General features: G+C 41.8%; 1 protein-coding gene across 1 annotated transcript in view; it reads left to right on the top strand.

Moving 5' to 3' along the window:
• Positions 1 to 27,963, top strand: part of TRABD2B (TraB domain containing 2B) — a 234,061-nt gene that overhangs the window by 169,050 nt on the left and 37,048 nt on the right. Inside the window, exon 4 of the mRNA XM_083742445.1 lies at positions 394 to 568. Within this exon, the coding sequence (XP_083598571.1) occupies positions 394 to 568 (175 nt within the window). The remainder of the gene's footprint in view (positions 1 to 393; positions 569 to 27,963) is intronic.

Genomic DNA, 27,963 nt, shown 5'->3' with positions numbered 1-27,963 from the left:
TCTCTATGTGAACACTTGAGGTTCTACTTTTTTATATATAACAAAATGTTTTATAAAAGAAATACATGTCTATGATTCTATGTTAAAAAAGAATTCACTGCACGTGAACCATTATTGAATACTTCTGATTAAGAAAGGAGAATATCAGTCAAATCAACAAGGAACAGCTACTTTGAGCCAAGCACAATGTATTTCTAATGATAGAAATGGGGAGAGAGTGGGGGGTATCTTTGATTAATGTACTAACCAACAGCATTCAGAATGTGGAAACAGTGGCCTATTCCCCCCTGTCCCTTCATGTTCCATCACACCCTTCTTTTGATGAGCCAGGTTTCTTTTATTTTCCCCCTAGCATGACCTCTTCCTGACACTTATTATTCATTTCCATTTCAGCTCCCTAACTTCATCAACACAACCCTTCCTCCACATGAACAGGTTACAGCACAGGAAATTGACAGCTACTTCCGCCAGGAACTCATCTACAAGAGGAATGAGAGAATGGGGAAAAGAGTGATAGCCCTCTTAAGAGACAATACTGACAAGAGCTTCTTCTTTGCCTTTGGAGCAGGTAGGGTCTGGTTTTGTTGATTTCCACATATACTAGTGACACACACAGAGAGACAACTGTTATCTCCCTTTTCCTGTAGGCTGCATATACATGTTTTCAGCATTTTCCACAAAGAAAAGTGCTACCTGCTGTTTTGCAATGGCATTTGCAGTATAGTCAAAGGTTGCCTGCCTGTCTGCTAATTTGCAGCAGACCTATGGAGCACAATTTCGTAAGCTTAAAATGGATTCAAACTTAAGTCGAGAAACACGCCTCTTGCTAACTTTGAGGAGGGATTTGGAGTGCCAAACTAGAACAGAATGCAGAATTTCACAGCTGGCAACTAAGTTTCCATTGAAGTGAAACAAAACAAGCAATCACATGTTTAGGATATTGACATAAAATTGGATCCAAAGGTCTCATTTAAGGAGACCTTAAGCTGAACTCCAACCATCATTCATTTTGTGGAGGAAGGGGGAGCAAGCAGGAAAAGTGGGAGGGGGGATATTTTGAAACAACATATGTATTGCATGTGGGAATACACACTAGTCCCCTGTATGTATTCTGGCCTCAGTCCAGTACTGGAGTTTCCAATTTATTATTTGCCTCCCATGGAGTCAGCATGTTTCTACAATAGGTACAAGCCTACTTCATGCATATCCACTTAGAGTGTCAGGTTTCTGCGATCTGCTGTACCCTGGGAGAATGAGATGATCGCAAACACTTAGAGTGAGCCTTCCTCCTCCTTCCCAAACTGAAAACAGATGCTGTTTATTGAGCAGCATCATTTCAATAAAAGTGTGGAAAAGAAAGTTGTGCAAAAAGTTTGTTCTCCTTTGGTCACAGCTAATGTAAGCCATGCTGCGAAGAAAACAAATGGTAATTCTATCATCTCTTTATTGCCAGGATATGGCATGAAAGACAAAAGGCACCCAGTGGTATGGAACCATTGATTTATTGAATGACTAGGACCATCTCATTCTCTACATTTGCCGGTATTTCATTCTTCAGCCAATGAGACAGCGGGAATGTCATCATGTTAATCATGGGATTATTAAAATAGTTAATAATTAGCAGCTGTGAATATGGCAGGTCACTGACTGGGACATAAATCTTAAGGTGGTTTTGTAATGATATAAATTATTAGGTTAGAATTGTTTCTGATCTGCTGGGTTATGGCATCAGAATAAAAGTATCAGTTTAAAGTACGTATGCGGACATTGGAGAGGAATAGAGCTCAATGGAGCTCAATTCTAACAAATGCTTTTTGAGCACAAATTGTGGAAATCCCATTTCACAAGAAATTTCTAAGTTATCTTTTGTTTCAATTTTTCTCTTGAGATTCCATCCACACGTAAGAGGCCGTATACATTCTTGCTTAGTCTGGAATGGAAGTCATGTAAGAAAGTTTGGATTCATGCATCTTCACATCTCAGCTGCTAAAATATGTTTACACACAGAGAGAAAGTGTATCATGCATATATATTGTACCTCATTGGAAGAAATTATATTTTTGTTGAGTCATAATTTCCCGTGGAAGGCACGGTGTGTGTCCCTAGCCATCTATGGATACATCTGTGGGTACTCATGATTTTGCACCTGAAAAATACCATGGTCATAGGCATCATTGCTGGGATGCTGCAGTGGTATCTGTGAAGGAGTCAGTTTTTACACATTAGGCTCTCCATATCATGGCATCAATCTGTGGTTCTGCTTCTAGTTCCCAGCCAGCAGCTCATTCTTTCAGAGGACTCGGTCAAAAATAGAAAAGGGATGTATGGGCCAAGGCTCTAATGCCAAAGCCCTTCCCGGTCTGCAGCTGTTAACATAAATGTCACCCCTTTACAACCTTTTCTTGCCATGGAGTTAGCAGCAGTGGTGAATGTGTGTGTGTATGGACACCAGACGATACCAGACAGGAGATGGGAGAGTGATAATTTCTACTATTGGTTTAGAATAGGAGTTCCAGCATGAGTGTTGGTGTGTTCTGCTGCTTTTAAGAAACTGCTGCTACATATGCCAAAGGACAGTGCTTTGTTTCTTTGCAAGAGAGATAAAAGAATATTCCATTATAATTAGTGTTTGTGAATATGACTGGAAGGCTACTTGAGCTTCATCAGAGCTATATAAGGAGTTCTTGATAAACAAACATTCTCTTTAATGAATAACCTTGGTCTGGAAGGTACACAAATGTGTCCCTGGGGGTTGTCAGGAAAGATAGAAAAGATTTTGAATGTCTGAACTGCCATGTTAACCCTTCACATCAACACAAACCTTCCAGAGTTGAAAGGAAAAGTCTTCTCCTTTTATTACAACTCAACCTTGTGAGCTTCTGAACAGGCAATTGTAGCTTATGAAATCTGTAAGACTTGTAACACTGACATCTTTACAACAGCAGTTTTCTACTCAAGCCGTTCTGGCAGGAGAGACCAGAGATGTTGGGCATTGCCTTAAATTCATTAGAGCAACACATAATGGTGTGTTGTTGTTGTTGCTGTTGTTTTACTAATAAACAGTTTGCATGGCAAGCAGCACAAAATGAAATACACATCAGAATACATTGCACTGAGCTTTAGCTGCTGTGGATCAAGTCACTGCCCCTGTTGCAACTTCTTGGTGGAAATTTCTATGCTCAAGGTGGAATAATTTTCAACCTCTTCAGTAACTACCACAATTTCCAAGTAGCTACAGCAGTATCATAATATGTTATCCACATAATATTTTGGGATGCATCATATGGAGGGATACATTGCCTGCATGAACTGCCCTGTTTAAAAGCTGCTAAAACACCTTCCCCAAACTACTATCCTATTCTTATGAGCTTAGGCCTCTTCAGGTATTTCTTTCTCCATGCACTTAATGAATGAACTCACCATCTGCTCTCTCTGTGGACTTCCAGGAGTTAGAGGATGACTATCTGCAGCAGAGGGTGGAGGGTGAGTTGTGTAGGCATGCCACACTTTGCAGAACCCTGATTACTCTTCAACTCATGGAGAGCAACAAGGAAAGCAATGGGAGGGGTGGGTTAAGCATACTCATCCCTGGTTCCTCCTCCATGTGACATTAACTGTGTGGATAAAGCAGTAGCTGATGAGGGATTAAAAGTATGAGACATGATGCAATGTTGTGTGAAACCTCATCCTTGCAGTGCAACATGCAGAAAAGATATATGGACTATAAAAATCACTTTACACTGTTATCATTGGCCAGACAGTGGCATATACATGTTGGCACGCCCTGAAAAGGAGCCATAATACTTAGTAGTACTTTGTATGAATCTAGGCAGTTTCAAGTGTTCTTAGCATCTCTCAAGCATTTTCAGTAATTTTCAGACATAATTACTTCCATGGTGTAGATGGTATACCAAGACTGGTAGATATTGACTTTTGATGAGTTTGTGGCAGTGGTGGGATTTAAAGCTGCAGTTTCAGCCACTATGCCTCAATGGCAGATGATCCTATAGTGGCCCCTTCATTTGTTACACTTTGGGGCAATCTCTTAGGTGAAATTACATACATATTTTTCAAATCACCTACAACGCAAGACACTATTGAACTTCCATAGGCCGCTCTGAAATGCCTCTATTCCCCACAGCCACATACTACATGATTGCAGTGCTAAACCATCATTACAGCTGAGCTCAAATTTCATTTATTGGAAACCCATAGGATTGCTTTCCAAAACCAAACTCAAAGTCTGCCTTGAAATATACCACACTCCCAGGCTCACACAAATTGGAAAGGTTCCAGAAATATCAACAAGAATGAGTCAGAGTCTGGAAATTGTGCAATATGGCAATGGACATGCAATTGGATTCCACAAGGGAGGCTAATCTGGGCTGTATTTCTAGGAATGGGGGCATATGGGAATGCCTCAGATCGCTCAACCCGTTGGATATTGCTTTGTAACTCACTTAAGGGAAAATATTTGGATTTAAGATTATTTAGTCCCATTCAATCCCACCAGACCAGACACGTCATTACGTTATCTAAGAGCTTGCTGAGATATACATTTGATGAAGAAGTGGGAAGTGGTAAAGAATAAATAACGACACCCTGCCTACCTCTACATTCTGCATCTACATCTTATCGTCTGAAAAATGATAAGCAGCCATGTGTTTGGGTCATTCCTCCTGCTACTCTTATGAATAGCACTTGCTCCCCCTCATTTATTCTCTAATACAGCCATATCCAGAGAGCCATGAAATACGAAGAACTGGAATCTGGGGGTATTTAATGCAGCCTCCCTCTTAAAGTGAATATTTTGGTTAAAATTTTCAAAATCAAGACATTCTAGATGTAGACTGTTGGGGTCTACATACAGTTTGAAGTTCCATTCCGCTATCTCCCCCATCCATTTATAATAGCATCTGAGGCAGGCATGGGCAAACTCAGCCCTCCAGATGTTTTGGAACTACAACTCCCATCATCCCTAGCTAACAGGACCAGTGGTCAGGGATGACCGTGCGCACACACACACATTTTAAAAAACCTTTCAAAAAGTTAGTACATTCCAGAAGTGTTGCATCTATGCACATTGCGTGAGATGTTTAGATTTGCAAATCGGAGCAATAAATATAAACTTGTGCAAATTACATTACATGGCTGTGTGTTTATAGGAGTTAGATTTTATGGTGGCATAATTTGGGACATTCTAGAGCACGATTCCCGAGCTTTTGGTTATAGTGTGCGTTGTCTGTTAAAATACAATTGTTATTCCAGGACATTAGGCTTGATTATAACCCTTTGGGGATTAAATAAATGGGTTAGCTTGACACGCTTTGGAGTAGAGTTGGTCTTTGTTGGAAAGCTTCGCCCTTGTGAACTCAAGTGATTGATAGACAGCACATTGTACCAGGCAAACTTGTAAGTGATGAAGTGAACAGGGAGTTTCCCAACTGCCTTCTCCAGCTGAGATATAGCCAAGCAGCCAGGATCACATGTGCCATTAAAAAGAGTTAATATTTTGGCAACAAAGAATACACACATAAAATCAGTGTTTAAGGGGAGAATGTCTTCTGGCTTATTTCATTTTTATGGGCAAATAATTTGCAAGTAACACATATGATAACAAACAGAATTTATGTATGCTGTTAATTTGGGCTTTATTTTTCTTAAGAAGTCTGACTTACTTATGTTCATTTCTACTTTGCCTTTTATTCTAAAATTATCTTTGCCACTTTTGGACTTGATGGCTGAGTTTATCACGTCTGAAATTAAGACAGGGTTCAAGGACACAATGTTTGCTAACTGTTTGATCATGGGAGGAAATCATGTTTAGCTAAGCAACAGAAGGCTGTGCTCCTGAGGCCAGTTAGGAACTAAACACATGCCACATAAATATGGCTCAGATTTAGGAGGCAGCATGCTGGTTTCAGTGCCACCTACCTCGCAGCCAAAAGATGTAGCATGTGATTTTGTTTCTATATGTTTCTTCCTTATAATTCATTGGACTGAATAAAAGAGCCTTCATATTTTTCAGGCTCCATACACACATTTTACTCTAGAAGCAATGGAAATTGAGTATAGTCGTACCTTGGAAGTCGAACAGGATCCATTCCGCAAGTCCATTTGACTTCCAAAACGTTTGGAAACCAAAGCACAGCTTCTGATTGGCTGCAGGAAGCTCCTAGAGCCAATCAAAAGCAATGGAAGCCCTGTCGGACTTTTGCGTTCCAAAGAAAGTTCACAAACCAGAACACTCACTTCCAAATTTTTGGCATTCGGATACCAAAATGTCCGAGTACCAAGGCGTTTGGGATCCAAGGTACTGTTATTTTCTATGCAGTCCACACATAATATCAATTTATTGCATATTTTTGCCTCTGAAAAGTGCTTCAGAGCAACTGATTTAATTCCAAAAATAAAAGCTTTACATTGATTCTGCATTATCTCCCAGTGTATCCATTTGAAAATACAGTGGTACCTCGGGTTACATACGCTTCAGGTTACAGGTTCCGCTAACCCAGAAATATTACCTCAGGTTAAGAACTTTGCTTCAGGATGAGAACAGAAATCGCGTGGTGGCGGCGCAGCAGCAGCAGGAGGCCCCATTAGCTAAAGTGGTGCTTCAGGTTAAGAACAGTTTCAGGTTAAGAACGGACCTCCGGAACAAATTAAGTACTTAACCCGAGGTACCACTGTAGAAGAAAACAGATGCTGGTGGTCTCACCTGCCCGATGATGTTATGGGTGGGCTTATATGGAGAGAGTGAAATTACAACTTCCTTCACCTGGGGCATGTGCAGGGAAGAAAAGGAGTGGATAACCTAATCAGGGGGAAAGTTTTTAATTGTGTTTTGCAATTAGCCACACCCATTCTTGTGGAGGGCAAGAACAAAAGCTGCATGTTGAGAGTAAGCATAAGATTTTTCTGTTCCACAAATAGGCTAGTGTGTATGCTGCTTCAGTCAGCATTGATTAACACTGTTCCACGAAGCAGGAAATGGATGTGAACAGGTTAAGCAAGGGACACAATCCATAGTTCTAATCAGTGGAAGGTTTCAGTTTATATAGCTCCATTTTTTGTAGGAAAAATTCACAGTTGGTAATGGCTAAATGACTAAGAAACAGCAGCAATCACACAATACAATTTTTGTGTGTTATCTGTCATTGAGCTGGATTGATTATGGAGAAAATCTCATAGTAAATCATAGTAAACCCTAACCCCACGGATGCACCATTTCCCCCTTTCTCTTCTTTTTAAGGGGGTTTGAGTCTTACTGTAGTAGTGGTGATGATGATGGTGATGGTGGGTGTAAGGGGGAACATTAGAAGAGGATTTAAGAATTGGTTCAATAGAAAACAAGTGAGTACAGTTTTATTTAGTGAATGGCCTGGGAGATATGTAGAGCACTTGAGTCGTTGAGTTAATTCTGTTAAACAACAAAGCTGTTTATATAGGTTTACAGCCACTGCAGTTGAGAAACACACAGCAAATTCAGAATCTGTCTCCTACTAAATTTAGTAGAATCAGATTACACAAAAGATGTTTAAGATAAATAAGATTTAAACAATAGGGGTTCTACTGCAATTGGATTAATGGTAGAATCCCTTTGAGATGTGGTTAGGCTTAAGCTCTCTAAATAGTGTGTATTCTTTTGCCTAATTCATTTAACCATTGTTTTAATAAGTTCCTGAAATATATTAGGTATTTGACAGAAATTTATTGTGAAAAATAGCTTGTGGAAAAAAAAGGATGAGTAGCAGCTAGATTGAAAACATAGTGAAAATTCTGTGTCCCTTTTAGCAAAATGACCCTTGGCTACAATATCACTTGAACTTAGCCAAAAGGCTGAGAAGCAATGACACTTGGCTACAACATCTGACTTGTTTGGCACTTTTCTTCAAGATTTTATCATTCATTGTGATGCTCTGGCGTGACCCACCAGATGAAGGCCAAAGCGAAAAAGTAGAGTCTTCGTCTCAAACGAATGACTTACAGTCATTGGACATGACACAGACAACCAATTCAGTGATTCATCTTCATGGTGTGGGTGTCATTAGGCATGGAATAGCTCACACTTTCCCCCCAAGGGCAACTGGATTTTAGGAAACTCAAATTTTGTTTTGGATATGCACAACAAGCTACTACTATCCTTCAATTACCACACACAGGAGTAAAATGAGAGTAAATAATAAAATAATGCCTGCATATATGTGAGGAATACTTAAATTCAAAGACCCTTCTTTAGAGACAATCTCTCTGTTCTAACTGATGACATAATCACTTTTGGGTATCAGAGGGTGAGCAGAGGCAACCAGGGACAGAATCTGGTAAACTTACAAAAGAAAAGAGTGAACTAATGTTTCACAGTTGCTGGAATTACAACCGTCCATGCATATTTAGGAAAGTTGCGGAATGTATTTCCCAAAAAAGTTTATATTCAAAAGTAAAAATCTGAAGTGCAAATTGACAGACTGAAGGAAATTTGGAAATACTGTGGAACCTCGTTTTTCGAGCATCTCGGAAGCTGAACATTTCAGTTTTCAAATGCAGAAAACCTAGAAGTAATTGCTTCTGTTTTCAAATACACCTCAGAAGTCAAACGGGTTCCGAGGCACGTTTCTCCATTTTCTTAATGGAATTTGCCAACCGTCCACTGAACCTCAGTTGTCGAATGTTTTGGAAATCAAACGGTCTTTCAGAATGGATTACATTTGACAACCAAGGTTCCGCTGTAGCTTCAAGTGAACAGTGAAAATCCACCAGTCACAATGAAATTGTGAACGCCACCTCCTGCCCCCACTGAAATTGCATTAATGTTTCAATTAGTCTGGCAAAACTTCTGTGGAACAATGTTAATGTTAACCACTTTATTTCTAATGCAAATAAACCATTGGCTACCTCAGAATGACTCACTTATTTCCTGTGTTTTGCCCAGTGATAAGAATAACCAAGTGGGTAGTACTAAGACCATAGCTGTCAACATTTCCCTTTTTTAAAGGGAAATTCCCATATTCTGAATAGGATTCCTCGCAAGAAAAGGGAAAAGTTGACAGCTATGACTAAGACAGAAGTTTAATTAAAGTTCTCTGTCATTCATCAGGCTATACTGAGATCAGGCAGTGAGAGCACTAGGAATGGTCTAGGGTTTGGACCCATAAATTGAAGTTACAGTCACCTTACATCGTATTATGTCAAGTGTTTGACAGGTGCATGGTTCCAGGAGAGCTTGACATGTCTTGATCCAGCCCACTGACTAGATTCAGTTTTCTGCCCCTGTTTCACACATAGGTTATTTCATATTTTTGACTGGAAAAAGATAAATCACGACTACAGAGGCTGAATGAGTACCAGTATGAAAATGTAATGTTTGCCCATTAGTGTGAATAGTTTCAAAACAGATGGATAGATGCTTGTATGCTTGTAAAGCCTTTCCACCTTTCTTCACCTCTCATCAACTGGGAGCCAGAGCTACCTCTTGTCTTCCTAACAGCTAGTCATTGAGACCTCATCCTTTGGACTGGTGTAAATCAAAATAAGCTCCCTTCACTCTAAAATCTCTTCACCATCCTCATCTGTAAAGAACCTGAGAAGCTCCATACATATCACAGATAGTAAGACATGGCCCAGTTATATCTTTAAATTGTACATATAAATGGTGTTTCCAGAAGAAGAATCAGCATGAAACCTGAGAAAGTGTTGTTCTAATTAATGAGTTAACTTTACATTGCCAAAGGCATACCTAAAGATGTTGAGATTAAATGAGAGATGTATACAGTGCTTTTTCGTTTTTTTAAAAAAATGTTTGGGGCACTCTCGTTTTCCTACTTGTATTGAAATACTGCCCCTCAATGAGGCCAAACTTAGATTCACAAAATGTTTAATGGTATGTGTATCCCTGCCCACCCCCAAAAAAGCACTGGTTGTATGCCATCATATGTGTTCTCTGTGACCTCAGGGTGGGCATCTGCCAAATACGCAGATACTTGATTTGATGGCTCGTTCATCTGTTCTGATAGCCTATTTCAGTGATGGACATTTTGGCTTCAGTTATCCAAAGCAAAGGATTTTAGGAACTAATTTGTCTCTTTGAAAAAGAAGTTGAAATAGAATCATTATGGGGAAAAATAAGGAGTAATGTTGCCATCACCAGACTAAAGTGTTTGATTGCATATCTAAGGTTTCAGTCATATACCCACTTACCTGGGAGTAGCCCTGACAAATTCAGTGGGACTTATTTCTGAGCAGGCATATATATGATTTTTGTAAGTCACTTGGACAATAGATAGTAACTGGATTGTTTGATGAGGTGATCCCAGACTAATCACAATCCTAACCATGTCTATTCAGAACCTAGAGGCAACTCTCGCCTCAGCTTTGCTGCCCACACATTCTGTCATCTCCACCAACAGTGGCACCAGCAGTGACTCCCAGTTTCCAGTGAGCTCTTACCAAAATCTTACAAGATCTCAAGGAACATGAGAGATCTCGCGAGAACTTGCCAGAAACTGGTGCCACTGTAGGCCCTGGCTCACAATGCACGGCACCAGTGGCAGGGGACGGGAGACTGTTTGTTCCTGGATGCACTGTCCTTGAGAACAACAAATATGCAGTTTGTATGGCTGGCTTCTGTTTGTTCCATACATTTCTTGTGCTTACTACTGGCCTCAGTTATCTTAGACTGTATGATTTAAAAAATTACAATTATCCTGTCCATGAGCACAAATCAGTTGGGTCATCTCAGTCTGCATACTGAATATGCCGACTGTTTGTGTGAACCACCTTTCAGCGTGTACATTGCAGAGCATCGTTACAAAGCACCTTCTGAAGCTTTGGGCTGGCAGTTTTGAAAAGGCACTCAGTGTGTGCAATGAAAACGTCAGTGTTTTTCTCTCCGGCCTCTTATCCTTACTCTGCCGAGCTGACAGCATTGAGAAGCAACCCTTCCTCTGCGTGTTTCTATTTTTCTTCAGACTTGCCAATCATGCCGTTTGCCTTTGCCCAAAGTTTGTTGTCTTTGCAGATGGTCACAGCATGAGCTACCAAAAGCTTCAGTGAGTCTGACAAGAGATTCTGTTAACCTAACTCAAGCGTACAACCTGGCATCCAACCAGAGCACAAAGGGGCTTTTCACGGCCTTGCTGCTGCCTCAAATATTTCATTTCATGGGTTTCAATTAATCTGTATTTATTGCCACTTATCTTAAATGGCTAACAATATCAAGAGTTTAGAGAGTGCTTTTAATGTCAAACTGGGTCAATTAAAAGGCTACTTAAAATATTTGCAAAACTTTTCATCCAAAAGTTGGCCCCTCTGTCTGCCTTTAACTAATATGGTTTAAACAAACACTCTGCTTATGAAGAATGACAACTAGCGCATTTCCCCCTTGATATCTTTAGAAATCCCAGGATCAATTTCCTTTCTTTTTGCCCCTTTACACTTATTGGAGTAAGATAGAGCAGTTAGAATATATGTGTAACAAAATATGCTTTCACGTCCTGAAGAAGCAGGAGGCCAGTCATGATTTAGATTGTAGGAAGAAGTGATACAATTCTACACAAGTAATGACTGAGTTTATTCATGAGGAGCCTTGTTATCTTCTGTTCAAATGAAGGCATTGTACCAACATGGCTGCTGTTACCTCCAGGATTTGCTGAGGTGATATGCTATAACATAACAGCATTGGAACCATTGTCAGACTGATCTTAAAGCATTTTACTTCCTTATTGACTAAAGACTGGTGGTGCACAGAGCATTTTTAAACAAAGAAAATGTGTTTACATTAACCAATAATATTTTTATGTTTCCCTCACATTGGGTTTTTTTAAAAAGCAAAACCTTTATTGCATTGAAAGTTTTGAACGTTTGCCATATTTCCAAATGAATGTCAATGCTGTAACAGAGTCTGTTACAAAACATTAAGTCCAAAAGACTGTAACACCATCCACACTACTCATGGGCTAATCTTAGACTGTGTTCACATTTACTGTGCATTGCCTACATTTCCAGTTTTTAATCCAGAGGTGGAGATTTAGCTCTGTTCGGGTGTTTGGCCTACAGTCGCAAAACGTCTTAGGCTGGCCTTGCTGTGTGGAAAAATACATCTGTTTATCTGTCCTGTCCTGCGTCTTCCAACATTCAGTTGCACTGAGTGACCTGAATGGATTCCCATTTGCTAATGATGAATATTTATATAATGGTTTGAGAAATGGCTACAGCACAGTGCAATCTTGAGGTACCTCGCCATGTGGCCTGTAAATAGCAATAGCCATATTGGATCCCTGTCATGGAAAATGGTGGGATAGAAATAAATGTAATAATAATAATAATAAAGAAGATTCTGATCACCTGTTTCTGCACTTCAGAGAACTAGTGCTGAAGGGAACTGTGTGCATCTCTGCCATTGGCACAGATCGTGTATCATCCCAGATGAGGGCTGGGAGATCTGTAGATTTATGATTGGTGTGAAACCACAAAAACATGTATAGATCACTCACTTTCTTTTTCTTTGTGCCCATTGCCTTAAGAAACATCACTACAGTGAGGTATTTGGGTGGGCGGCCACAATATCTGAGTAAAGTTGCATTAACTAGTGGCAATAAGTCACAATGGAATTCAGATGATATTATGTGGTGGGGATAGTTATGTTATTTAACATTTGTTAGCTGTTTGCTCATTTGTTTCTTTTTTATATTAAAAAACTATTTCTGTGATTTAATTATTGTTACTCTGCAGTCCATGCCAAGAAGAAAAAAGAGCACAAGCAGCTAAAAAAAATATTCCTGCACAAACCCCAGTGGCAAAGGGGTGAATGGGGCACTGCCCCACCAACCGCAGGTCTTCTCTCAACCAGCCCCCACCTGCCTGTCTTCTTACTTACAACCTGTCCAGGGGGCAGCACTGCCTCTCAGTTTCCTCCTCTTTGGTCTCAATGAGTCCTTGTAGGACTCAGCAGGGAGAAGCAGGATGGAGACGCAACTAGAATGAGTTGGCTCTGCCTGTCATTGACTCTGGCTGTTGGTCTCCCTATGGTCCCCCTATAGGCACAAACCACCAGTGAAAAATATCTAAGACAGAAACACTGCAAAACCAGCACTGAAACACTTATCAAGCTGACAGAGAATAGCAGTTCCCACCAAAAGTGGGCAGGACTGATCATCCACCCCTCAATGCCAAACATCACAATCTGGTTCCCTCCAGATGATGCAAATGAACTGAACACTTCTAGATACAGTTCCAAAACCTTATTCCCCTTATTCTCACTCCCTGCCAGACATTTACTGATTGCTGGCATTTTTCTCTTTCTCCTAGCCTAAGGCAGTATGATGATATCATCCGTCTTTCATCTGTTACTTGGTCAACCTTCTCCCCCTCAACAAGTGTTTTTGGAACCAGGCCACTGTGGTCATTGCCTGGTTGTTCTCCAGCCTCCACGGTTCTCTTTTATGTACAGTGATCTTCATTTCTTCAACCTGCTTTTTCCACAGGGAAGAAATGGGAAAAGTCAGAGAGCATAGAAGATCCCAGCATTTTCCAGAGAAGCTAGAGGAAAGGTTTGAAATTCTGATGGAAAGGGAAAGGGTTTTGTTTAAAAACAACAACAACAACACAGACCACAAATTCTCAGCCATCAGGATTTGGCATTCACCCTAGACAAAGCCTTCACATTGTGGCTTGCCCTGACCTCCAAAGGATTGGATTAAGTACTGAGAAGAGGAATTGGCTGTCTACCTCACTCATGTCCCCATGCCTTTCAGCAAGTACATGAACATGACACTGATAGCAGTGATGGAATGTGGAGTAATTTTAAATAGGCAACTAGAATAAATATACATTGCAGGCAGCACGTGTATTGTGTGGTATCCAGACGAAGGAAGCATCTTATTTCCCCACATCACCAAGTCTCACAAGGGGATGTGTTTGTTTTGTGAGAGGTAGGTAGGAGAATCCAAAAACCCAGGAACCTGATTTTTCAAACATATCTTTGCTTTTGTAGTTTCTGTGGCATACAGTGGTGCCCCGCAAGATGAACGCCTCACAAGACGGAAAACCCGCTAGACAAAAGGGTTTTCCGTTTTGGAGGCGCTTCGCAAAACGAATTTCCCTATGGGGTTGCTTCGCAAGACGAAAAAATCTTGCGTCCCCCCCGCGGGTTTTTTCCGCTTTTTCGGCCCTTTTCTTAAGCCGCTAAGCCACTTATCAGCTGTTCCGCTGATAAGCCGCTTAACAGCTGATCGCTGGAAGCCGCTTGACAGCTGTAGCGCTAATCCGCTAAGCTGTCAATGGGCTTGCTTCGCAAGACGAAAAAACCGCTAGACGAAGAGAATCGCGGAACGAATTCTTTTCGTCTAGCGAGGCACCACTGTACTTGGACCACAAAATTTGCTTCTGCATTACACTTTACATAGGTAAGAATAAGCAAGCAAGACCCTGCCAAAAAATGGTATACAATTTTAATAAATAAATAATAAATAAGGTGAGCAGCAAGTTGGACAACAAGGGTGTAAAAATTACTAAGCTAGATGGGCCAATAGACTGGCTCAATATAAGGAAGCTTCCTTAAGTTAAATGCTCTTTCTGGAAACATGCATAGCAGCCAGAGTGATTGGCAGATGCACCAATGGCTTTTTAACAGGGAAAGTGAAATATTTGCAGCCCCTTCTCCAACCTGAACAGTTGATAGGCTATATTGTTTAGGGAGTGCAAACTATCTAATCTTTAATGATGATGGTGATGACGACGATAAGGTGCTCCAATTGACTGGGCAACAGATTAAAACAACAATACAAAATTATTTTTAGTACATGTACTTCAGGAGTAGCCAGCATGGTGGGACAATGTAACACCATTACTGTCCTGGCAGCAGTGTGGCTGCCACTTTTTGGAATGGTTTGGGGCTGTTGTGGGGTTGGGGCTACCTAGGTACACCACCAAAGCCAGGCCACCAGTGTGCTCATGCAGCCCATCCTCACCATCACCCTTGCCCCAACTCCATGCTCTCTTGGCAAATGGCAGCAGCTGCTCTTGGAAACACCCCTAACTAGGGATATGTATTTGGAAAACTTCTTCTAGGAACTCATGCTTCCCAGGTGGATCAGACTGATAAACTTTTTTTTTTCAAGAAAGCACAATTGGAATTTGAGGTAAGGGAAAACCTCTGGACCTGTGCTACACAGCTTAAACATCTTTCTTTCATTCCTTATTTATAGGGTCATGCCACACTAATCTTAGAACACAAGTGGGATGGGGGACTGAGACAGAGAGATGACAAGTTGCCTGAAGGCCATGCTACACATGTTTAGTTCTTACTCCCCACCAGCATACTGAACCTGATATTAGCCTAGGATATGTGGGTGGGTAGGTTCACCTTCCTATATTTTATGCCATCAAGGCAAACTACAGCTTGTGGTGAGATTTTGATCAGGAAAATGGCATGCTGAGAAAGGAACATTTACCTCCTCCAGCACTGCTTAAATTAAAAATGAAGGGAGAGCCAATCATGCATCTCCCATGTGACTAGATGTCTGGCCCTAAATCTATCCATTGGCTTGATGGTTGCCTAGGGATTTAAACCCACATCTTGCAGGTGTAAACCCAGTCCTCCATCCACTAGATCACATTGCTGTTTCAGTTTGCTCATCTTGAATAGCCACAACTGTGGGAAAATATGATGAGATGACATGACTGAGCACATCTGCTTTTTCTTTGTTAATTCTCCTATGCTGTACATAAGCAAGCTATGATGGATTGTCCCCCAGTCTTTAAAGAAATATTCAAAAGACCTGGATTTAATTGTCCTGCATTTATTGCACAAAAGGAGTGAATTATGAGCCACTTTACAGCATCTCCAGTGAAAGTGATTATTAACTTTGCAGAAAACTGTGCTTTGCCAGAGATATAACCCTGTCAAAATGGCCCCCTCCCTCTTGCTGGGCTTCATTGGAAAAAAAGGGGGGGGGCTCGTGAATTTGCTACCTCCTGCCAGTTAAAGCTCAGGGTGAAATGCAAAACTGAAAGCTGCCAATAGTTATATATTTGATTCAGATGTTGTGGGAGATGTTTGCTTTTCCTTTTCTGAGTGTGGTTCAGTCAGTAAAAAAGGAAAGAATGCAGCAACATGTGTCTCTTTTGCTATTGAAAAATTACAATTTTTGCTGTGGCAATTTATGAGGGTGGAGCTGGAGCACTCTAGATGTCTGACCCTTGACAGGTTTTATATATATATATATATATATATATATATATATATATATATATATATATAAAAGTTAGCATTCCAATGAGATTAATTTCCCCTGGTACCATTCCTACAATTCAGTCCATGTTATTTTAATTGTCTTGTACCACATACGAGCAAATAACTCATTAACACTTTACTTTCAGAGTAGGAGCAGAACAATGAAATAACTCATTAACACTTTACTTTCAGAGTAGGAGCATATATATATATATATATATATATATATATATATATATATATATGGATTAGCAGGTCTGCATTATGTAGCGCATACAGTATACAGTATGTGGTGCTCTTTCCCCCTCTTGTGGTCATACAGGCCCAGAAGTAAGAAAGGTGAATGTTTACAAATCGAAGCTGGTTTGTATGGACATTAAGTATTTCCATCTCATATATCCTCCTGGATTCCTTGCCTAGTCCTAGATAGCCATGGGCACAGAAAAGACCAAAGTGGTGTGCTGGGAGAGTGTGAAGTAAACGGCTGCTTAGCATTCATCATATCAGACTATCAGCTTGTCTCTAAAGGTTACAGGTGGAATAATCTAGGGCAGGGGTCAGCAAACTTTTTCAGTAGGGTGCTGGTCCACTGTCCCTCAGACCTTGTGGGGGCTGGACTATATTTTGAAAGAAAAAAGAACGAATTCCTATGCCCCACAAATAATCCAGAGATGCATAAATAAAAAGCTCACATTCTACTCATGTAAAAAAAAATGCTGATTCCCGGACCGCCTGCAGGCCAGATTTAGAAGGTGATTGGGCTGGATCTGGCCCCCAAGCCTTAGTTTGCCTACCCATGATCTAAGGTCTAAAATAGTAGGAGAGGCAGACCACATGGAGACCGAATACAAAGCTTAGGAGATGAAAATAATCTGGAGGTATATGGAGCCTGCCTCATTGCCTATTAAAGTTGCATCACTTCCTGGCATGTGGACATGTGTGCATGTATGTGGACATATGCACATGAAAGTGATTGCACAAAAGGAGGTTTGCATGTTTCTCCAAGCTACTACTTCAGTGGGGAGTGGGCTTCAAAACGCTGGAGATGCTGTGGTTGCCTTTCCATTGTGATATGCCTGTCTTTGTGCAACCACAAGCACACAGGCAGACATTTCTGTCTAGCTCGTAGAGAACAGGTTGCTAATACTGTTATTTCAAATAAATGATATTTAGATTTCAAAGGGATTGTGTGTGATGGCATGTGCAACTCGTTTTGGCATGGCTCTGTGAATGTGTTCGTTCTTATCTGTGGCAACTGATCCTTATTTGAAACAAAAAATATTATAATGAGCAGCAGCTAACCATCAACATTATGTTGAGTGGCCTTCTGACAGGCAATAACTAAGAGCCAAGCTATATTCAGAAATGTAACATGGCAGCATCTGAGGCAGGGAAGCCTTGTGCACATGTGCAACAGGGTTCCCCGATATCACGAACCCTGGCTTTGCAGGCTTCCAGGACATAAGGCCATCTATGCATACAGGTGTCCCCCCACTTACATGTGATTGATTCACATGCGCACTGCCGGGAAATAATTCAATAATACAACTCTATGGAAATGGCAGGAGAGAGCTGAAGGGTCCTTATGGCTCATGAGGAGACCATCCTCAGAGCCCAAAGAGGATGTCAGTGAGGGCAGAGGAAACCCCGAAGAGACTGGAGATAGAACAGGGCTTTGTTTCCGCTGCTCAGCCTCCCCGCCTAACAGCTGACATGGAAGGTGGCGCAGCAGCAGTAGCCCCTTTCTTGCACACCCTCCGGTGTCTTGCCTGCCCCAAAGCTTCAATTCTAGTTGTGAAGATTTTTGGATACAGTATTTTTGGTGTGGATTGAAGAGAGAGTGGCAGAGAGGGTATTTAAAGGATGCTTAGAGGGGGCTCCCCACTTTACATGATTTCACTTATGCGCGTGGGGACCTGGAACGTTACCCCCACGTAAGTGGAGGGTACCTTTATACAAAATTACATGCATAGATTTCTGTGCTTCGGATGTGCATGGGTGATGGAGGCAGGATGAGCTGCATGCCATCAGGAGTGACCTTGAAGGCCGCTCCTGTCTGCACACTTTGCCCTTCACTCAAGTAGCATATGAAAGGGATTGTTTAGTCAAGTATATCCCAATGCTTTTCTAGAATGTTCTATACAAAAGTTTTGCGATCTTGAAACTGTATCAACTCTATACTGTTGTTGCACAGTCATATTCCCCCCCCCCCACCCACATAAGGTACTGCCTGATAACATGTTGTCTGGTAAGTATACTGTAGACTATTTGATATGGAACAATTAGAACAATTAGAGCAGCATGAGAATACAGCTTATTGGCAAGGAAATATTGTCACAAAAATCCAGGAATTGTGACAGAACACAGCACTCAGTATTATAAGTGAGAGAGTAACAAAAGCATCCAAGTCCAAGATGTAGAAATCACAGATTATTAAAAAATGGGACAGATTTCAGCATGCATAAGCCCTGTTAGTGCTGGAAACACAACAGTGATTCTGAATTTTTGGAAATGGCACGGCATGGCCTTTCAGCTTGCTGAAGAACTTCACAGAAGAATTTCAAGAACAGAGGACAGGTGAGACTTGGGACTATCAGTTAATTTGAGCCGCAGATCATTGAGACTGTTTTCAGTGTCAAGGCTCAGCCCTGAAACATATGGTTTGTTTCAGAGTCTATGTCAAAAGCCTTTCGTTCACCAGAATAGTCACAGCCAACCCCCAGAGGTTTGGGATTAGAGGTGAAAGCTTCCCAGCTCAAAGAATATGACTTTCAGGCGGGTCTAGGTTAAGCAAGACCAAACAAGTAAGATCCAATGTTCTGTTCCTTTAGCATTATTGAAGCTCTAAATTTTTGCTACTTTCTATGGATAAATTGTTCAGCTGCTACAATTAACAGCTGAAGCTATTTTTAGATGTAAGCAGTCAAAAGGGACTCCCAAGAAGTTACATTTCACTGTGGAGTTATGGTTCATGTAACTGGTGATGCAAAACAGATATCTTCCCCAGTTTAGCCCCAATGTGGCTGTGCTTAGATAATGTGAACAATTCAGCTTTCTCCTTACCCCCTCTGCCTTTTCAATGAATGCTCAACTCTAAATTGCTTAAACAGATTTACTAGAACCCATATTAAGCTCTGGCATCCATTGGGAGGACCAAAATGGAATTACATATTGATTTGACTTTCGCATTCAAGTTGTGGTCTGGTATAGTATAGTGGTGGTGGGTATAGCAACTTCAGATCCCAACTCGGCCATGAAAACACTAGGTAACTTTAGTCAGAAGAAACAACTTGCATTCAACCACATCTCCTGTATGACAATAGCAGCACTTATGCACTTTCAACTGGGATCCTAATCTGGATTTCTAGAATATGGCTCAATAAATAAGCAATGCGCTCAGTGCATGTAAAAGATCAGTAACAAAAAAGGAATATACTTACAAAAGTCCAGTATCAAGACAATTATGTGACATAGCAGTGTCAGCAGTCCATGGTGAGGTAGGGAACATGAAGCCCTCCAGATATTTCTGTAACTTCCATCATACTTGACCACTAACCATGCTGACTGGGGTTGGTGGGATTTGGAGAGCAACAATATATGGAAAGTGATAAATTCCCCACCCCAGTGTTACATGCTACAGGGTATGATAACTGAACGTATAATGTTTGTCATGTAACAGCAGGGTGAAGCTTGTTGTCTAACTTTGTCACCTGAGCTATTGCTCCCTTGCTCAGAAGATCTGGATTCTTATTGAGTAACTTGGAGGTGAAATGTTTGGGGGGAAATGGCAAAAAAGAAAAGAAAAGAAAGAAAGAAAGAAAGAATAAATATATGAAAGATTAGCCTTAAAGTTGTGTCTGAGTATCCCACCCTCCCAAGTAAGTTCTGCAGGCAAACGCCCTGACTATGTCATTTTGACTCTGCATGACTCTGCCTCAGATAAGGAGAAAAGGTGATGGATTCCACATTGCAAGTGCTTCAAGTACTCCCAATTGAAAAAACAAATAATGAGACAATTAAAGTGACCCACATTAAACAAAACAAGATGGAAAATAACCTGTGGCCTTTATGGATATGTTCCTTTCCATCACAGCAATAAAACTAGGGCTGGAGCACTGTAATCATGTTAGATTATTTTTCTGTACACCTGCCTGAACTCTCCTGCGTCTGATTAGCATTTGATTAAGCCACTCCTAAAATGCCATCAGAGATGCTGCATCAGTGGTACTTTGCAAAAGTGTTTTCCTCTCCACATTGATTGCATCTGAATTAATTAAGCTGAGTGCTGAGACAGGAACAATATTGATGTAACAGAAGTTTATGAGGTTGATATGGCTATTCAGACAAGAGGGTTGTAGGGGCATCACACACTCTGGATTTGTCCCCCGAATGATTAGAAAATGTCTCTCACATTAATATTCATTGACCTTATTTTGGTAATTTCTGTCTGCAGGAGAGGCAGTAATGGAAACTAATTAGCTGTGCCTTGTAAAATGATAATCATTTCACAGGCCCACTGAAAATCTAGTTGTTTGGTCCTTAGCTTTCACATTTCTGAATTCTTAAATGATTAATTTAATCTCCACTTCAAATATCTACCATCTTTCTATCCATCTATCCGGATCTGTATTAGAGCTGGGCCATCTAGAGGTGGACTGAAGGAAATATGTTTTTGCTCCAGGGAAGGATTAGAGAACTCTCCAGACATTGGACTAAAACTTCAATCATCCCTGATTGGTGGTCAATGGGAGCAGAGGTCCAGCAACATATGGAGGGACACAGGTTGCCTAGCTTTGCTCTAGTCTCAGGAAACTCTGTCCTTTTGCTTTTGACCAAGTGCGCAGCCTGGGAGTCATTTTGGAGTCACAGCTGTGTATAGAGGCGCAGGTCAATTCTGTGTCCAGGGCAGCTGTTTATCAGCTCCATCTGGTACACAGGCTGAGACCCTACCTGCCCACAGACTGTCTCGCCAGAGTGGTGCATGCTCTAGTTATCTCTGCTTGGACTACTGCAATGCGCTCTATGTGGGGCTACCTTTGAAGGTGACCCGGAAACTGCAATTAATCCAGAATGCGGCAGCTAGACTGGTGACTGGGAGCGGCTGCCAAGACCACATAACACTTGAAAGACCTACACTGGCTCCCAGTATGTTTCCGAGCACAATTCAAAGTGTTGGTGCTGACCTTTAAAGCCCTAAACTGTCTCTGTCCAGTATACCTGAAGGAGCGTCTTCACCCCCATTGATCAGCCTAGACACTGAGGTCCTCCTTCAGGGGTCTTCTGCTGGTTCCCTCACTGCTAGAAGCTACAGGGAACCAGGTAGAAGGGCCCTCCTTATGGAACACCCTCCTTTCAGATATCAGTGAGATAAAGAACTACCGGTACATAACTTTTAAAGCAGCCCTGTAATGGGAATTTTTTAATGTTTGATATTTTACTATGTATGATGTTTTGCTGTGCTGTAAGCTGCCCAGAGTGGCTGGGGAAACCCAGCCAGATGGGCGGGGTATAAATAATAAAATTATTAATTTTTATTATCCACCCTGAGATCCTCTTCACCTGAGGGTTGGAGATACAGCAACTCTGCCTAATTCAGACCAGTAGATCTGGCTGGGGGTGGGCACAGCCCCAATTCTCCCCTAAAACATGCATCAGATACAGGCTTGCAAGCACCCCTGCCTCATACTATGAAGAATCCTTTGAATTGCACTGTGCTTTCAAGAACCCTGTGCAGCAACAGAAAGAAAGGCGGAAGGAAGGATAAAAGACTCTTCTGGATTGCACTAGGCTTGCTGCCTTTTGGCAGCTACACACAGTCAGGTCAGGAGTCCAGGCTCCACAAAGCTGCTGAATGGCAGCCAGCCCAGAAAAACAGAAGGCCATCCTGTTAGGTGATAGGTGGCTTCCTATTGGTGCAAGTGCCCCAGTCTTGGGTTGCAAAAGGCAGCCAGTTCCCCACAACTTGTGAGCGTTCCAGAGGGGACTTCATTGTGTTGCACAGGTTTCCTTGGCCGCTTAGTGTGGCCAGAATTGTTTTGAGGCCAGCACTGCAAGCCCTTGAAGCTGCAATCCAGGACTGAGCCTAGCCAGCTTCTCCAGCATCTCTAATTTTAGATCTTTGGATGCAACAACATAAGTAAAAGGGGTTAGACTCTGTTGAGAGTTTTTCCAACTATTAGGGCTTTACTTTGTTTCCATCCTAGGTGACATGGGAATTAATTGTTTGGATAAAAATGGCTATGCTGCTGTGAAGAGTTGCTCTTGTGTACTGTCGTCCCCCTAGTTCAGGGATGGGCCACCCACATTCCCTGCTGGGCTAACTTCTGATGGCCACATACCAGAAGGATGGCCAGTTTCTGTTCTGCTCTCTCTCTCTCTCTCTCTCTCTCTCTCTCTCTCTCACACACACACACACACACACACACAATACTACTACTACTACTACTACTACTACTACTAATTTTATTATTTGCACCCACCCTTCTGGCTGGGTGTCCCAGCCACTCTGGGCAGCTCCCAGCAGAATAGTAAAAACATGCAGGAGGCATTATCAGAGTCCATGTTCCATCCAGACAGAAATACTTGGGGCTGTGTAGAAGGGCCATGAGGGGTGTTAGCTGGGGAGAGAAGGGGTGGCCCAGGGAGATTTCTGAGGCCCAGACAGAGAGGCCTAAAGGATGTCAGGAACCAGAGTCAGGGGTAGGGGAGCAATAAAAAACATTGGTGTCGGTGAAATTAACTCTTCATTCAAAAAACCCCAAACAGCTCAGATCTAGTGATCACAGGAACTCTTCCCAGTAGGTCTTGTCCCAATGAGACAGTTGTGAGGACAGAATGTCTTTGGCTTCCCAACACTTTCTAAGGTTCCTTCCCCAGCAGTCTTCATCTTGACTCTCTTTGCTCCATCCTCTTAATTTCTATGTGTGTTCTGGGAGACCAGGGGAGAGGGGAGCTGGCCACAGCAGAAGGGTGATATTCCCTGGCTTCTTCAGCAGCCTGCCTCCACTCTGCCTCTCTCCCCCCCCTCTGCTTCTGCCTCTGTGTCTGGACTGCTCTCTGCCACAGCCTCTTCCTGCTCACTAAGCCCTCTTATTGATTGATGGAATTTTAAGCCATTGAAAATCCTGCCACAAAATAAGAAGGTTGCATCTCTCACTTCTAAGCAATTAGCAATAGTAATAATAATGGTGGGGGGTGGAGGGTGAATATGGCTGGTTGCTCCACTGTTGCTTCTTTGGCTAGTTTGCTGTTCTGCTTTTTGTGGTGCTTATATTCTCTTTTGTTTCAGATTGTTTAGCCTTGTAGTTGTCATGGTGATTTATTCAGATAAAATGCAGGATATTTTCTCCTTCAAGATAGTTGTGGCTTTTCCTTCCTTCTTACTTGCAGATGTTTTTTGCAAGCACCTGTTGCTCCTTGTTGGGAGTAAGAGTGGACAGAGAGCTGTGCATGTTCCATTTCATTTCCAGTCAATCTGACAGATTTCTTTAACAATTATGGCCAGACTGATCTGCTGTGCATTGCATTTCTTCACAAATCATTTTGCCACCTCTCCAAACAGGACTTCGACCGTTCCAAATTTCCAAATAGCTGGGCCTTATAAATCTTAAATTGTTGAAAAGGTTTTTCAGAAGGAAAGAATGTTTATCTGATTTGGGATAAAGTCTTGAAATGATTTTACACATGAAACACTGGCATTTGGTATCCCCAGTAATGCTGGAGTACTTATAAATACAATTTGGACAATCTGTATCTAAGGAACTGGGCTCTAGTCCACGAAAACTTTTACCAGATCTGAGGAACCTGTGGCCCTTCAGATGTTTCTTGGCATGCCACAGGTCCCTCACCCCTGGATTTTGTAAGTCTTTAAGGTGCTGCACGACTTCTTCTGCTGCAATAGACTAGCATAGCTACTTCTTTGGAAATGGTTAACTTGGAGAGTTGTTGTTCACAGACAGTTTTATGAGTACATTTTCAGAATCTCTGAACTGTATTGCCAAGGAAAACTTTCTCTAAAGTTGACAAATTATGAGAATTAACGTTCAGGCTCCCTTCCTTATCTCCCCCTATTTCCTCCTCTTTTGGGCTTCTGTTTGTTGCTGTGCTTTACATGTTGGTTTTGTATCATAGATTTGTAGAGTTGGAAGGGACCACAAAGATCATCTAGTCCAATTCCATGCAGTGTAGAAATATTTGCCCAATGTGGGGTTTGAACCCACTGCCCTGAGATTAAGAGTCTCATGCTCTACCAACTGAGCTATCCATCAAGGCTATCCTTTGGCTTTAACTTATTTTGTAGTAGTTAGTAAGCCAAGCTTTGACTTGATGGGACCATGTGAATGTGCTGCCCTCTGGCAAGGAACTCACACTTGCTTTGCTCTTCCCTGGTCTTTGGAAGATGTGGTAACTAAACTAAAGTTCACGTTAGACTATAATCCAAACTCAGGATCTTGGTTAAGCTCTCTTCTCTTTTACCATGAGCTGTAATCAAGAACAAACCATGGTTAAGGAGAAGCGTGATTAAGCAAAAGCTCATGTTCAGAAAACACACTACAGTGGAACCTCATGTTATGGACGGGATCCGTTCTGGAGGCCTGTCCGTAACATGGAACTGATGCAAGCCAAAGCGCTGCGTCTGCGTGCATGCATGTGCGGTGCAATTTAGCACTTCTGTGCATGTGCGAGCAGCGAAACCCAGAAGTAACCCATTCTGGTACTTCCAGGTTGCCACAGGAGACCACACAAAAACACATAACCTGAAGCAGATGCAACATGAGGTATGACTGTATGTTAAACCTTGGTTTAGCTGCCATACCATACTAAGTTAAAAGGACTGCCATGCTGAGATTCAAGAACTGAGAACCAGCAAAGAGAGGAGCCCACATGTTCATAAGCCATGGTTTGGCTTAGCTTTATGTGTGAATTCTCAAATATCCTAAAATGGGATATCTTAACAGAGAGAGTGTACTCTCAGCCCGACAACAACTGGTGCTTAAGCTATCTCTGCAGTAAACCCCTAATTGCTCTTTTGCTTTGCAGGTGTGAGATATGGTAGAGCTCTGAAAGAACTTAGCAATAAGTAATGCCTTTGACTTTGTGGCCCAGTAAGTATTCCCCACCAGCCCTGAAATTTAAACACTCTGCCAGAGGTTCATTAGAGCAGACCAGAACTACTTTGTTGCTTCTAAACTCTTACATTTTCACCCTTTACAATATTCCCTTGGCTCTGAATGTCAGGCTAATATTTAATAGGGGATTAAGGTTCAGCTCCGCATTCTTCATCAGTCATCATCAATTACCTAGTTCATTAATATAATTGTACTCTCTCAACTCTGGTTGTGGCTGAGACTCAAATGTACCCACAACCATCAGGAACTGAGGAAGGGAATTTATAGCAACAGGACCTTCCTTTCCCCTATCTGACGGCATGCAAGCTTTGACCTCAAGTGTAATTTTCTGCAACATTTAAGTCAGATAAAGTATCTTTAGCAGCCATTGGAAAGCTCCAAGGTACCATTATCTAACTAGGAAAGAGATGGAGGATTTAACATTCTTGTAAGCTCCACTCTTTGGAATGTAGCCAGAATGTATTAATGGGTTTTTAAGCAGTCATCTATAACAGTGCCAGAGGCAGGTGAAATAAATATAAGATGTAGGAAACAGCTAGTGATACAGACAAGTGAAAGCAAGGATGTGGAGCCACCAATATTCAGGGGGGGGGGGAGGTTTTGCCATTTGGAAGACAAAAGTAGCAGACAGCCGTCAAACATAGGACAACTGAGATCCTGATACTCAAAGACATGAGTGGGCAAAATCCTGCTGGCAATGCTTGGAATGATGTCCTCAAAGTTTCCTTTGGAAGGGATATGGAGGAGACACTGGACAATTTGCTGGTTCCATGAGCAACTATCCCAACCATGAATCAAGGAGAGTTCAGCACTTCATTTAAGAGCACTTCACCTTCTCCTAAGCCAATAGATTTTATCAGAGACCCCATTTAATTTTCTTGGATTATCTAAGGGCTGCAAGAAGGTGTCATGAGACACTTTGTGCATTGGGTTCCACCACTTCACATAAAGGCCACCGAGTTTGGTCTCCATTTTTGGATTCCTGAGCTGTTGAAGAGAAAAAACAAGTTCCTTCAGTTTCCACAGCTCTGAGATCTGAGTGGGAGAATGGGGATGTGTGATTTAACTTGAGTGCAAGATTTCTGTGAAAACGTGCCAGAGTTTCCATATCTTCTCAATCTCCCAACTGTGTTGGGCTATGTCACAAAGCTGTTTTAGAGAGGACTCAAGATGTCTTGCCAAGTTCCATGGTAAAGATATCGCACCTCTCCCGCTTGTATATTTCATAAGCTATTTGCCCAAGGCAAGTTCAGACACAGGGCACTAGAACTGAGCTGACATCTCCAGGGATTCACATATGGCATGCTATTGAAGTTTGTGCTTCCAAGCTATCAAACTACTTCACGAATCTTAGCACAGTGTGATTCTTGGGGATGCTGAGACCTCAACTTACTATATCAGCTGCTCTTCCCTAAATACCCAGATTAAAATCTTGCCATGAAAGAAGAAAGAATGGCAGTGCAAACCTGCGCATGATTGATCAGGTCCCCTACTCCTAATTAAGAGTGCAGAGGATTTTAGTGTTAAGCCGTAATTTAGATGAATGGAAATGGTCAGGGTGGAGGAAAAGGATTTTTTCACTAGCAGAAACTTTCCTGTTCAGTTGAGCATGTAACATCCTATATGAGCTACCCACTTGCATAAGAGAAATCTGCCTGCGCAACAGGACATCCAGTTTTTCTTTCCCACCTCTGTGTTGTGGCGCAGGTTTGGGTGTGTATATGGGAGAAAGCAGGAAGTAGAAGCCTCATTGCATGAGTAAACAACCACTAGGGCTATTTTACATCTTACTCAGTATCTAGAAATTCTCGAAGTATGCACACCCCAGCTCTGGATGATGGCAAGGCTAGAATTCTCAGCCTATCGCCACTTCCTAATTCTCTAACCAAGCTTGTGATCTAAACACATTTACAATATTATTTTCTGTAAACATGAAAAGGATTGCACTGCTTGTGGCCCAATTTCTATATTTGTTAATCAATTTAGTAAGATCATAGGTTCATAGAATTGTGGAGTGGGAAGGGACCACGAGGGTCATCTAGTCCAACCCCCTGCAATGCAAGAATCTTTTCCCCAACATGACCCTGAGATTAAGAGTCTCATGTTCTACTGACTGATGTGCAAACTTTGCAGAAATTATATTTGGTTTTCCCCCCTAACACACATGCTTTGAACATCTGGGCTAAATATGGACTTTAATCTAATGGGACTGTGAATGTGGAGAATCAACCGGGGAGGAATATGGGATGGTTCTTCCTTAGTAAAAACATCCTAAAGATCCCAGGCCACAGAGAAGTTAGGCTGGCCTCAACTAGAGCCAGGGCTTTCTCGGCCGCAGCTCCAATCTGGTGGAACGCTCTGTCACAAGAGACTAGGGCCCTGCGGGACCTGATATCTTTCCGCAGGGCCTGCAAGACAGAGCTGTTCCACCAGGCCTTTGGTCAGGGCGCAGCCTGACCCCCTCCTCTGGCAATCTGCACAGAATTTTGCTTGATGGTTGCCATTAATTTGATCTTAATTTGATTTTAATTAATTTTATAATGAATGTTTTTAGAATGTTGGACTATTTTGATTGTTGTTAGCCGCCCTGAGCCCAGCTTCGGCTGG

The sequence above is a fragment of the Podarcis gaigeae genome (genome assembly GCF_964106915.1).
Source record: "Podarcis gaigeae genome assembly, chromosome: 6".
Lineage (NCBI taxonomy): Eukaryota > Metazoa > Chordata > Lepidosauria > Squamata > Lacertidae > Podarcis > Podarcis gaigeae.
The sequence above is the reverse complement of the archived record's forward strand: the minus strand, read 5'-3'. Positions and strand labels throughout refer to the sequence as shown.